The sequence below is a fragment of the Chanodichthys erythropterus genome, chromosome 2 (assembly GCF_024489055.1).
Source record: "Chanodichthys erythropterus isolate Z2021 chromosome 2, ASM2448905v1, whole genome shotgun sequence".
In the NCBI taxonomy this organism is placed as follows: domain Eukaryota; kingdom Metazoa; phylum Chordata; class Actinopteri; order Cypriniformes; family Xenocyprididae; genus Chanodichthys; species Chanodichthys erythropterus.
In genome coordinates, this window is record NC_090222.1 from 6,032,777 (window position 1) to 6,047,029 (window position 14,253).

At 36.7% G+C, this 14,253-nt stretch overlaps 1 protein-coding gene across 1 annotated transcript in view; it reads right to left on the reverse strand.

The window, feature by feature from the left end:
- Positions 1-733: 733 nt before the first annotated feature.
- Positions 734-14,253, reverse strand: part of LOC137030191 (A disintegrin and metalloproteinase with thrombospondin motifs 16) — a 100,376-nt gene continuing 86,856 nt past the window's right edge. Inside the window, exons 19-23 of the mRNA XM_067400378.1 lie at positions 6,425-6,629; positions 5,736-5,930; positions 4,037-4,246; positions 3,777-3,924; positions 734-1,690 (exon numbers count right to left, since the gene is read on the reverse strand). Coding sequence (XP_067256479.1) covers positions 1,575-1,690; positions 3,777-3,924; positions 4,037-4,246; positions 5,736-5,930; positions 6,425-6,629 — 874 coding nt within the window. The 3' untranslated portion in view covers positions 734-1,574. The remainder of the gene's footprint in view (positions 1,691-3,776; positions 3,925-4,036; positions 4,247-5,735; positions 5,931-6,424; positions 6,630-14,253) is intronic.

A 14,253-nucleotide genomic window follows, 5' to 3' on the forward strand; every position in this document is an offset into this window, starting at 1 on the left:
TTGCAAAGACTTTCAATAATTTCCATCACACTCATGTCTGTATCACAAACGGTGTGGTTTTATAGGTCCAATAGGTGTTAACGGTTTGTGCCGATCACTAACCCTGCTCTTGAGCGATAGCAGCAGTTGTTCTTGCCTCAGCAGCTCCATATTCTGAAAATTCATCTAAACTTTCAAAAGATGAAAACATGGTTTAAGTCTTACAGAACGTCTTGAGACATTAATAACACGAAGTGATGTATGTGTTTTCTGCTAAAGTCTTCACAGAGCTGTGCGTTAAAAGTCGGTGAAAAGCTCACAAGTCATATTAGTTCCTGAACAGGCTCCAGTGGCCTCGTCTGACTCCATCTGGAAACAATAGCGCATATGAAGAACAAGAAAAAGCTCTGAGTCAGCGTTAGCGAAGCCGGATCACGAGCGATCTACATATCTGCTTCCTACGGCCAAGAGAGAAAGACAACACAGCCTCTAATGTGATGGCAATATGACACGCGTCACGTTTAATAAGAACTGCCATTTATAATAAATCCTCTGTCCACTCTTCAGAATAACATTCATTGTGGATGAGCGATTACATTCATCTACTGCTGTTGTACAACAAATGCAAATACTGTAAATGATGGAAGTAATTTGTGCGATGCAAAAACCCATATGTGAGATGCCGGAGCCTTTCATGTGCATTTCTCTTCATCAGACCAAAGACAGATTTAGAGTTCTTGGCAGTCGTGTGGTTGCTAAAAACGAAGAGAGCTGACTTTGTTAAACGTGACACTTCTTACAGTTCATTAAACTCATGCCCATTAGTTTCATTTGCATTTTGTTTTCCTTGAAAATAATAAAACCCAAATACGGAACAGTACTGTGAAAGCACGATACAAAAAAAAAAAAAATACCAACTGTGCAACTATACCCAAAGTTAAACAGGAAAATAAAAGCTGTATAACAGAATATTACAGCAGAATATCATTCTGGTATATTGCAGTATTGTTAATAAATAAGAAAATTAATATCAATCATACAAAAGCGCTAATTCATTGTCATGTTAATTTAAAACCTCTATTATGTGTCAGCTGCTCGGCTGCCATTAATATCAACATATAGCACCAAAAATGAATGTAGCTCTACTACATGACGCCATATTCTCCCTGCTGCAACCATGAGACGCATTAAGCCCCTTTATGTGTTTCATATGAGATTATGAAAAAACATAACACATGTCCATGTATTTTGACACACGGATTCAGTCTAGTCTATATCCGGACGCAAAGTTTTTTTTTTTGTTCCTGACCATTCGAAGCTCTGTGAAACACAATAAAAGGAGTCCTCACACCCTCACTGACACGTATCACCTCCAGGGGGCTTCGTTGATGATGTCATTTCCTGCAGACACACATGCAGTCTCGCTGGCATCAGCAGGCCGTGTCATTCTCCACTGAAGTCCCAGACAAACAAGCCACTTTGAGTCCTTAATAATGTCTTTGTTCAGTCTATGTTCAACACAGCGCTAGAGCGGGCATCGCTCTGCTCCTGCGAGGGCTCAGAAGGTCACGGTCAAACATCTAGAGCAGAAGTTCTCACGGGTTTGTGTGTGAGCAGGACTTGCAGCATTGCTTCCCATAGAACTTGTGGTTGCAAACGCCGTGCTGCGGCACCAGATAGCACCAGTTGAAATGATCTTTACAGATCGCATCTGCACAGGGAAACAATGATGTTATAATGATGTAACAGGATACATGTCTTACTGAACCTAATAATGCATCAAATATTTTAAAATGTAATCATTCCAGCATGGTTCGTTTACAATTTGACTATTTCATTTTCTGTTTGAAAAGGAATAACGTGAAAGGAAAAGATGTTCCGACCAATCTGATGAAAACCGAATTGTAAACCAAGCATGGAATAAGGAGGTATCGAGCCGAATCATGTTTTCCTTTGTTAAAGGGTTAGTTCACCCAAAAGTTTTCATCATTTACTCACCCACATGTTGCTCCAAACCCATAAGACTTTCATTCATCTTCAAAACACAAATGAAGTTATTTTTTTAATGAAATCTGAGAGATTTCTGTCCCTCCATTGACAGCTACGCAACTACCACTTTGATTCAATCTGTTCATCATATAAAGTGATTGCGTCTCTTTAGAAATGTTTGACTACACCACTCAATTCATATGGATTAGTTTTACGATCACTTTATGAACTTTTTGAAGCGTCAAAGTGGTAAGTACTGCCATTGGAGGTACAGAAATCTCTCAGATTTCATTAAAAATATCTTGAGATGAAAAGTAATGAAAGTCTTACGGATTTGGAACGACACAAGGGTGAGTAAATGATGACAGAACTCTCATTTTTGGGTGAACTAACCCTTCAAGCAAAGTGAAAAAAAAACCAAGATGTCTTTTTCTTTGTCGTTATTTCTTTCCAAATAGAAAAAGACATGAAACTAACACAAACCCAGCATAAAGGGTTTTGTATTCATTAATTAATATAATTAATTTGTCAACAAATAAGACATAACAAATACATATGTGCAAAAGTGTCATTTTATTAATATACTATTATACTATTTATTAATATTGTAAGTTAGCTTTTATTTGTATATATATATATATATATATATATATATATATATATATATATATATATATATATATATATATATATATATATATATATATATATATATATATATATATATATATTTATTAGGGCTGTCAAGCAATAACATTTTTTAATCTAATTTATTACACAATGTGGCGATTAATTAATCGAATTAATCGCAATTTAGTTGTTTAAATTTAAAATCAATTTAATTTGAGAAATTACCCCCAAAAGATCATCAAAAAGACATTACAAAAAGTAGCTTTAGACAGAAATATTTTCTTTGATTCAGCATGAGGGTGAGTAAATGACAGAATTTTCATTTTTGAGCAAACTATCACTTAAATTTATTATTATTTTTTAAAATTGTATTAATATTATTAATATGGAAATTTTTTTATGAAGTAATACTCTAAAAAAGAATCTAAAACTGCCAGTAGGTGGCGCTAAATGCCTTAATGAGTGAGTCACTGAGTCGTTCATACAGGTGATTCATTCAGGAATGAAGTAAATGGCGCCCTTTATCGATGGGCCATTGAATCATTGATTCACCCGACTGATTCGCTCAAAACACGGATTCCTTCAGAAACTAAACGAAACCGCTGTGTGATGCTAAGAGAAGCACAACAGTTCTGCTCTGGCTTTATATGTAATATTTTCATTGGCAAAATTAAGCAAAAGCAGACAATATTATGTCTAAATATAACACAATATTAACTTCTGATTTATTGAACTGTTGTCAATCAATATCACATTTGCACTCGTGCTATTTGGGACAAAAACAGCACTCGTGTGATATTGTGCTCGTTACTGGTGTGATATTGCTTAACTATATCATATGATATAAATATGAGACAAACTCATACAGGGGCATTTTTCACCAGATATCATTCTAACTGCATTATTTAGGCTATATCACGTGCTTCACATTCGTCATTAATCAACTGTATGAAATGTCAGATGACCGTCAGGTCAGGTCAGGGGTGGGCGGGTGCGTTAATTGCGTTAATAATTTTAAAGCGTTATTTTTCACTGTAACTAATTAATCTAATTAACACGTTAAATCGACAGCCCTAATTTTTTAAACTTCTTTTTCCTCAAAAGAATTTGTGCTACATAAATATTTTCAATGAAGCACATTAGTACATGGTGAAGTAATATCACAGCTCACGACAGACCTTTCTTCTCTGGCTGGGGGCAGAACGCAGTGTTACAGGCCTGAGACATCACTGGCTTCATCTGCAGGACACACCCAGAAGAGGGACGCCCATGAACGAGACACTGCACTGAGCGCACCTGAACCCCTCCGCCACACGACACCGTACACTGCAGACAAAGACACAACACATCATGCAAAGATCAAAAACAAGCTTCCTACACTTTCATCTGAGCTCATGATGGGTGGTGTTAGACGCGTGTAGGATGAGGGAAGACCTGCCTGAGACCACGGTGAGGAGTACCAGTCTGGTCTGTTGTGAGGAGAGAGGACGGGACAGTCTGGCATGACACAGGTTCTCTGGAGCTCCATGGAGGGTTTGGGCACATGCTGACACTTTTTGGGTGACAGTTCTCTATATTTTCCTGCTACATCCTTCTCTGTGCACTTTACAACACGCAGCTGAAGCCCCTTTCCACATGACACTGAACACTGAAGAGAGAAAGAGAGAATATCACAGCCGTCATTCAACCCAAACACACATCTGTGCATTATAAAAGAGACTGAAGCAGTAACCTGTCCCTTTCCTTGTGGAAAAGAAGTGTGCTTAATTGTACTGAATGTGCACTTGTTACATCTTAAAAGTATATATTATATATATATATATATATATATATATATATATATATATATATATATATATATATATATATATATATATATATATATATATATAAAATGAAATAAAAGGCCACTTAAGTGCACTTAACAAAATCCAGTTACTATAGGGTTAGGTTTAGTGTTAGTTGCATGTAATTATGTATAATTTACTGTTATTACTAGAGTAAGTACATGTAACATGTAACTAAAATAGAATGTTACCCTTCAATGTTACAAATGTGTAACTAATTACAAATATATTTAAATACATGGCATTCATGTTTCAATAGAATTGACATTAAAGTATATTTAGTTTACCATAAATGCTTGTCAGGACATTAGTAGCAGTACACTTTAACCATATTTCAAAGACAATAGAAGTAATTATGAAATTACATATAAAGATGAACTTAAAGGATTAGTTGTCTTTCTTTCTTCAGTTGAAAAGAAATTAAGGTTTTTGATGAAAACATTCCAGGATTATTGCCTCCAGACGGTTGAAGGTCAAAATTACAGTTTCAAAGAGCTTTAAATGATACCAGACAAGGAATAAGAGTCTTATCTAGTGAAACGATCGGTCATTTTCGGAAAAAAATGTAAATGTATATGCTTTATATAAACAAATGATTGCATGTGCTTCCGCCAAAACCGTACTTTTGTATTCTTCAAAAAGCTTATGCTGTATGTCCTACACCTTCCATATTCTACTCACGGAACAAACGCAGCGCCAGTTCTGTTTTTTCTGTAAGTAGAATAAGGAAAGGCGTAGGACAAACAACGTAAGCGTTTTGAAGAATACGGAAGTGTGGTTTTGGCAGAAGCAGGTGCAAGGCGATAATTTGTGTTTATAAAGCATATATAGTTGTATTTTTTTTTCAAAAATGACTGATCGTTTCACTAGATAAGTCTCTTATTCATCGTCTGGTATCGTTTAGAGCTCTTTGAAGCTGCACTGAAACTGTCATTTTGACCTTCAACCGTTTGGAGGCCATTGAAGTCCACTATAAGGAGAATAATCCTGAAATGTTTTCATCAAAAACCTTAATTTCTTTTAGACTGAAGAAAGAAAGACATGAATATCTTGGATGACATGGGAGTGAGTAAATTATCAGGATTTTTTTTTTTTTTTTGAAAGTGGACTAATCCCTTAAGTCCTACTTTAGTGGGTCAAAAGAGCACTCCAAAATTGTGTTTAATACAAATTTAAACAATGATACATGTTAATTTAATTAAAATGGCTTTAATTTAAAAGGCTTTATCACCACTCCACATCGCTCCACTCTATCACAATGCAGTGCAAGTATTCTGCTGAGGGTTTTACCGGTTGCCAGGTGGAGACGAACCACTGGGCCTTGCGCTGTTTGTGGCAGCGTTTGATCATGCAGGTCTCTTGGCTGCTGGGTTTGGGCAGAGCGGCACAGGAAGCGTCCGGCAGCACGCGGATGTAAGAACTGGAGTCGCTGCTTACACATGCCACCGCTCTCTTCATCACTCCCTTCCCACATTTACGAGAACACTGGGAAAAAGATCAAGCCATAATATAAGACAATGTTCCTCAGTGAAGTTAAAGGTGCACTTAGTCATTGTTTAATTATATTCTTCTGTCCAGGATGCAGCATTACACAACGTAAAAATGTTCAGTTACGGATGCAATTGATAAAATGCACTATTCACAGTGTTGACCCTTAACCCACTTTTCTGTTTTTTATTAGGCTACTGATAGGAATCTTTCCTCTAAAACTCTGAAAATGTGTAAATGTGTAAAACTTTTAAATGAGGGAAATGAACATAAACATGATTTTGCTTGAGTCGCATCAGCTGTGGAGGTGAAGACGACAACTCCCATGATTCTGCGCTCATTCACGGCACCATCAAGCTATGCCATTGTTGTTGTTTTTGCCTCTAGCTGCGAAAAGTACATACTGCGCCTTTAAATAGGAGGGTATTTGCCTATGTAGGCATGTGACGCATTGTTGATTGTCACGGATTTGTGTTTTTTTGATCACTAACCTGAGACCAGGGTCCAGTGCTCCAGACCGGCGGGCAGGTGTGTGTGTTGCAGGTCTGCCTGCGAGATGGCGGTGGTTGTGCACACTGGTCATCAGACACTGTGTCCACCTGATCTGGGCCTGTTTTCTGCAGGCAGCGCACCAGTCTGATTTGCTCTCCAGATCCACAGCTGCGGCTGCACACGCCCCAGTCCTCCACACTCCAGCTGTGGTACACAACAGCACACAGATATTTTTATAAGTTCTTTACATCCTGAAAGAGTTATTTGTCGATACAAAGAATCACTAATATTTATCACATGTGCTGAGTTCAACCCAAGCTTTCCCAGAGCATTCCTTTTCCAATGAGGCTAAGGCAATGAAGTACTAGTGTACTACGTGCTGCTGCTGTTGCACATGTAACGTACATGAATTAACCCCTGTAGCAGATCTGTACAGGTGGATCTGGGGAAGGTGGAGGGATTCCTGAAAGCGTGCTGCAGACTGTTAACAGCAAACACTACCGGTATTTGTTGCAACAACAACCAATGATGCAACAACAACCAATCAGCTGTGCTATGTAGATAATGACATAATCGCTGCCAAATGAGTTAGACCTATCAATTTGTGCCATCTAGAGTTTCATGCCAGAACTATGTAATCATTTGAAACCATATTCTGGGTAATTTTTGCTATGTAATACATTTTACAGCCCTGGCTCATTGGAAAAACGTAGCTGTGTCAACATTTTTGTGTCGTGCATGTTTTGCAATGAAATGTCCAGTGAGTGGCGCTAAAAGTGTGTTTAGTTTTTTTCCAGAACAGATGAACCTGAATATGGCAACGTTTTATTATGTTGGAGTTTGTACGTATATAACCGCAGTTCTGAATTGAAATGTGCGGTGAGTGCCACTAAAAGCTTAATGCTCATGATTCGCACACTAGCTCTTTGCATCATGAGTACAATTCTGTACCAGCTGAGCTACCGAGCAAGCTTGTTACGTTAGTAAAACTGAACATCTGAAGCTGGGTAAGTGATGCAAACTTTTACAAATCATGTACTATGGTAAAATGTGCTTTGAGGTCATAACATTATTGTGCAAGGAGCCACGTCTTTATTAATCCATAATCTGACCCTGTAATCATAATTGTGTGTGAAAATGATTAAAAGTGCTTGCTGTTTTACTGCCTCTAGTGTTCATTTCTGTTAGAAACTGCAATGATATGTGCATATTGGTATGTATTTTGCATTTTGCAAAAATGTTGACACAGGTACGTTTTTCCAACGAGCCTGTGTTGCATTTTTATGTCCTCAAATATTAGATTTTTTTTAAAGATATACAGTAAATCATATTAGTCAGTTAATATGATTGACATAAAAGTTAATGGATTTGATTAATTCTGTGATGTTTTATTCCATCATTTGATATATTTACTTATTATATATATATATATATTTTTTTTTAATAGAAAGCATAAAACATCACAAATGTATCATTAGAAATTACATTTAATTTAAATTTAATATTAAAAATTACAAGTATACAGATATTTAAGTTCAAAAAGGTACTGCTGCATCATCTCTAAAAATTCTTTCTGTACTTAATTTTCATTCTGAATAAAAACATCTAAACTTTTATTAGGCCATTGACATGAGTCAAGAACAGTGTTACTTTAGTATTATTTATGCTATCATAATATGTTTTAATATTTTCAGCTAGCTTTTACTTTTATATTTTCATTATAATTTCTTTTAAGTTTTAGTAATTTTGTTATGTGCTTTTGTAATTTTTATTAGCCTTTTCTCTTAAATGCAATTAATTTATTTCAATTGTTATTTCAAATATCAATTATTAAGTATAGTTTAGGTTTAGTTTACAATAACAGAACTGGTCAAAAAGATGATGTTAAAAATTAAAAATTAAACGTTGACTTTTGCATTGTGTGATACAGTATTCTGTACATAGAGAAATAGGGCCCTATCATACACTTGGCACCAGGCGCAATGCAAGTTTTTTGCTAGTTTCAGCCCGACGCAGTAATCATTTTCATTGTTTAAATAGCAAATGCATTTGCGCTCATTTGTGCACCCATGGGTGTGCTGGTCTGAAAATGAGGAGTGTTCAGGCTCATTGTTGGCACGGTACTATTTTGAGGCAACTGAAATAGACTGCGCCATTGACCAACTGAAACCTGGTCACTGGCACGATATTTGTTTTGTTATTTAAAGAGTGCATTAGTAATATGCGCCAATATGAGGGTGCACAACATTCTGCTTATTATACACACAGGGACGTGCAGCAGCACACAAACATGCCATATATTAAAAATAAAAGGATTACAAATGTAAAAGTTTATTATTGTGTGCATAAAGAAAAAAATGCTTTGGTGGAATTCGGCTTTTCCAGTAGATGGTCTGCTTGCACACGAGCAGAGCAGTTTCCTCACTAGAGAAGCGTTCAGTTTTTCCACCATGGCGTGAGCACAACTGGCTTTTAAAGGTAATGGGAGATGAGACTCTGATTGGTTTATTGCACGTTACGCCCAAAACACACCCATTACTCATTAAGGGACTACCCTTTCAGACCATGCGCCAGGCGCGCCGACCATTCTTTCCATCGTTAAACGTGCAAAAGTGGATTCGGACATGCGCTAAATGAACTTGCGCCATGCGCTTTAAATCATGCGCTTAGATCGTTTAAATGGGGCCCATAGTGATAGTTGAATATTGTGGTACTATGCTATTCTGAACATACACATTGAATGTGGCTGCAGTGTTCTTTCCCACAAGCGTCAGCTCTGGTTAGGCGAGTTATAACACTGAGACACCTTGATTATCAAGAGGTGATGGTTTGTTGGCTTTCAGCAAAACCAACCAAAACATCAGCTCATAAGGGTCATCAGTTGTCCCTGAAGTCCCCAAACAACCTCAAATCCCCCATCCTAAACGTTATTTCTCATAGCAAAGCACATCATCTGACTGGAATGCTGCAACAGCTCTGATGAATGTAATTGCTGCAGTGACCTGCTTTCATCTCAAAAGAGCACTGGAAATGTTCAATGCAGTACGACATCCTCGGTTTGTGCTCTTTAAAATACATATGATATTTATATGGTGGAATCAGGCATTTGACCTACTTGAAAAGGTAAATTTGGCAATGCCTTGGCCAGACAGTTGTAGTAATTAAAGGAACTTAATATATCATAGGGAATATGTGGTCTTGTGCCTCTGTTGCCATAAACCTACTTGTGTGAATTTATTAATTATGAGCTGGATTAAACATTCACACAGCTATGATTTCACCAGGGCTCAGCTTTCACCATCTGTGATTTGAGCCGTAATGGATACGATACAGTTGGCACTCTTTGGGGGAAGTCGTCTGGCAAATGAGACTTTAGTAATTTTTCCATGAAATTAGACCAAACAGGGACATTATATAATATTATTGCATTATATATCTATCAGTTTAATGCTAGTGCTGCTATACAAATGTGCTATAAAAATGAACAATGCTATTTCAATACAACACAGAAGAACAGATGCTCTGTGTGGAGGAAGACGACATTAACCTTCTACCTCAAACCGCAGTGATGTCAGGCTCTAAATGTGAACCTCCACCTATTTCCATGATGTAATGGCTTCTCCATGACATTTCTGGCACTGAGGACTGACATAAGATCAAATAATGCAGCACCCTAAAATACTCGATAAGTGTGTCTGCGCATGCTGCCTACGTTAAGATGATGACATGCAACTGACTACTTATGTAATAGCAGTGTAAACATCTGAAATCAGTTAGACAAACATTTATATCACAATACTCTCAACATTTTGGTTGATGGTGATAATGTGACCATAATGATTTTTGGACACTTTAGTTCACCCAAAAATTAAATATTTGTCATTAATTACTTACCCTCATATCTTCCCAAACCAAAAAAAGGTCCAGAAAGGTATTAAAGACATCGTTAAAATAGTCAACGCGACTGCAGTGGTTCAACCTTAATGTTATGAAGCGATGAGAATACTTTTTTGTGTGCAAAAACAAAATAAAAATAAGGACTTTATTCAACAATTTGAACTGTTGTCATACGCAGTTGACGCAGTGAACTCAGTGCAGAGCTTCCGTGTTTACGTCCGAACGCCGGCTCAGTATTGGCCGATGCTGTTCACATATGAGCACCACGATACATGCTTGTGATGCTGACGCAGGAGCCAGCCAATAATGATGCTGCATATGTGTGCTTCAGAAACCCTCGGATTTCATCAAAAATATCTTAATTTGTGTTCCGAAGATGAACGAAGGCCTTAAAAGTGCCGTAGAACTTGTTTTCAAAAGATGTAATATAAGTCCAAGGTGTCCCCTGAATGTGTCTGTGAAGTTTCAGCTCAAAATACCCCGTAGATTTTTTTTAATTCATTTTTTTAACTGCCCATTTTGAGGCATCATTAAATATGCACCGATTCAGGCTGCAGCCCCTTTAAATTCTCGCGCTCCTCGCCCCCCAGAGCTCGCGACTGAGTAAATGTCTTTTTTTGTAAAAATACTACAACAAAAACATTTCACAAAGAAGTTAGTTGGGTTTGTAACCCTAAACCAATAGATTGATAGTGTTGATAGTCAGTAAAGGTAGTCAGTATCACGATTCACGATATACACATTTTTATGGAAAAGTGCTTCTAGAACTACTGAAAAATAATGTAAAGGTGCTCATGTTTTTAAGTTAATGTCAAAAGTAAAGGTAGGCCTGTTACATATTTGAATAAATTCAGCTGCATACTTTGTATCACCTGAATTATGTGAGCAAAAAACTAAACACAGACACCCAGAAATAAAATAAAACCCACAGAAATCTCCAGCAGTCTCATCTATATCTCTGACTAAATCAACAACCTCAGTTGTGGCCCCAGGTTGTGTTTAATGTGTATGTGTGTGACCTTCATGTCAACAGTGCGATTGTGTGCTGAGTCTGGAAGATTTTTAACCTTGGCCTCTCGTAAACCCAAAGAGTTCATGCCAAACACACAGGACATCAGATAAACGTGAGGCAATAAATGGTGTTTACAGAGGCCAGTTAATGAGGTAGAAAAACACTGACACACAGAGAAGACCCCCAGTAAAAATTTAATTTTAACGGTACCGCTCAATCTTGCCTGAAACACCTGTTAGAGAAGTGACATCATGATGCCATCATCAGGATACTGGAATAGACACAAGCAAATGTTTGGCACCGCTGTGTTCTTGGACAGCCACAGGTGTCTCCAAACCCAGAACCTACTCTATGAGAGTATGTGAACGCAAATGTTTTTAGCTACTCAACCTTCACATGCACGCACACACACACACACACACACACACACACACACACACACACACACACACACACACACACACACACACACACACACACACACACACACACACACACACACACACACACACACACACACACACACACACACACACACACAGCAAGAAGTCTGCTTAATTGTTTTGTATGTGCATTTGTAGTGTACTTCTTACAAGTATATTTTTTTAGAGATAGAGATAATATAATTTTCATGAAATAAAAAGGTCACTTAAATGTACTTAGAGTACAATTTTATGATTGTTTCATAATACACTTAAGTGCACTTTTAAAAAAAGTGCACTTTGTAATGTCAAATTAAAAGTTTTAAATCATTATGTTTTAATAATCTTTTGTTGTGCTTTAAAGAAGTAAACTTATTTTGATGTGTTGACTAGCATACTAAAGCACACGTAAAGTACTTGATTATAATTTTAACTTTAGTATGTTATTCAGTATTACATTTAGGCCCGATTTCACAAACAGCTCTTAGACTAAGCCAGGATTAGACCTTAGTTAAATTAGGACATTTAAGTAGCTTTTATAAACATGCCTTGGAAAAAAAAAAAACAATAGCCAGTGCAAGTTGTTTTCAGTGAAGTCAGCTCAAACACGCATTTTAGTCTGGAACTAGGCTTAAGGGATTAGTCCACTTTTAAATAAACTTTTCCTGATAATTTACTCACCCCCATATCATCCAAGATCTTCATGTCTTTCTTTCATCAGTCGAAAAGAAATTAAGGTTTTTGAGGAAAACATTCCACGATTTTTCTCCATATAGTGGATTTCAATGGATACCAACAGGTTGAAGGTCCAAATTGCAGTTTCAGTGAAGCTTCAAAGAGCTTTAAACAATACCAGACAAGGAATAAGGGTCTTATCTAGTGAAAAAAACGGTCATTTTCGAAAAAAATACAACCGTTTATGCTTTATAAACACAAAATATCACCTTGAACGTACTTCCCGTTTCCGCATTCTTCAAAACGCTTTTGCTGACTGTCCTACACCTTCCCTATTCTACTTACGTAAAAAAACAAAACTGGCGCCATGTTCATTCCGTAAGTAGAATAGGGAAGGCGTTTTTCGAAAAATGACCGATCGTTTTGCTAGATAAGACCCTTGTTCCTCGTCCGGTATCGTTTAAAGCCCTTTGAAGCTGCACTGAAACTGCAGTTTGGACCATCAAGCTGTTGGTAGCCAATGAAATCCACTATAAGGAGAAAAATCCTGGAATGTTTTCCTCAAAAACCTTAATTTCTTTTCAACTGATGAAAGAAAGACATGAACATCTTGGATGACATGAGGATGAGTCAATTATCAGGAAAAGTTTATTTAAAAGTGGACTAATCCTTTAAGCCTTTTCTGTGAAACCGTGCATTAAAGTATATTTTAAATACATATATAAGTTTCAGCAGAAAATATGCTCACATACAACAGCAGTCACAATACACTGAAATAGTAACCTAAAAACGGTAACATCTAAATTTACTATTTTTATTTAACATCACTGAATCAACCTAAATACATTAATTTGTACCAACAAAATTTAGTTAAATCAGGTAGAAATGCCTCTTTAAAGTGACAATTACAGGTTGCAATTCAAATGTATTAGACATTACTGGTTTTGGATGTCTTCACTTCATGTTCTCTCACTCAGGGCAAGAAGCCCAGGAAGACTCAATGCTTGGACGGATCGATTTACAGGAGCAAGTCAGCAATTTCTGGGAAGACTGACATAAGAGGACACAAGAGCTCTGACTAGAAGAACACCTCTGTGCAGGGCAACCGGTTTTATCAGACGTATCCAGAGATAGACCAGTCGACTTAATTAGCTTAAGCACATGGGCGTCTATCTTACAAACACCCAACACTACTTTCTACGGAAGCACTAAGACGCCATGCATTATTATTTTTTTCTTTCATTTCTCTTGTGATCTTGACATAACAGAAGTTGTTTTCTTGTGATTTCGACATAATAAATAGCTATTTTCTTGTGACCTTGAGTATCGACATAAACACCTGACCCCGTTATCAGATAGCAGAATTAATTAAATTGCACCTTAGCCTATTAGGAGCAGTATACTTTTGCTATATACACAAATATCATGAAGTTACTTCTGTTTCAAGAATAAATAAAGCAGTAAATGATGTCATCAAATAATGACGACAATCACATCAAATCATGTTGAAAAATGACATAACGTGTAAATAAAATATTAATAAGTTGTATATACATTATTATCATCCTATTATTTCATTCTTTTCGAAAGGAGACCCCGGAACTCTGAAAACAGAATGAAAATATACAGTTTTACAAAACAAATGAAAATAATTCATAATTATTCATATTATTATTATTCATTATTTTATTTTTTTTTAAATACACAAGAAAACAAACACTTGTTATGTCGAGATCACAAGAAAATTAATTCGATATCACAAGGAAAAAATAAAAGAATGCATGACCCCTTAGGGCTTCTATAGCTCTCTGATGAACCACAA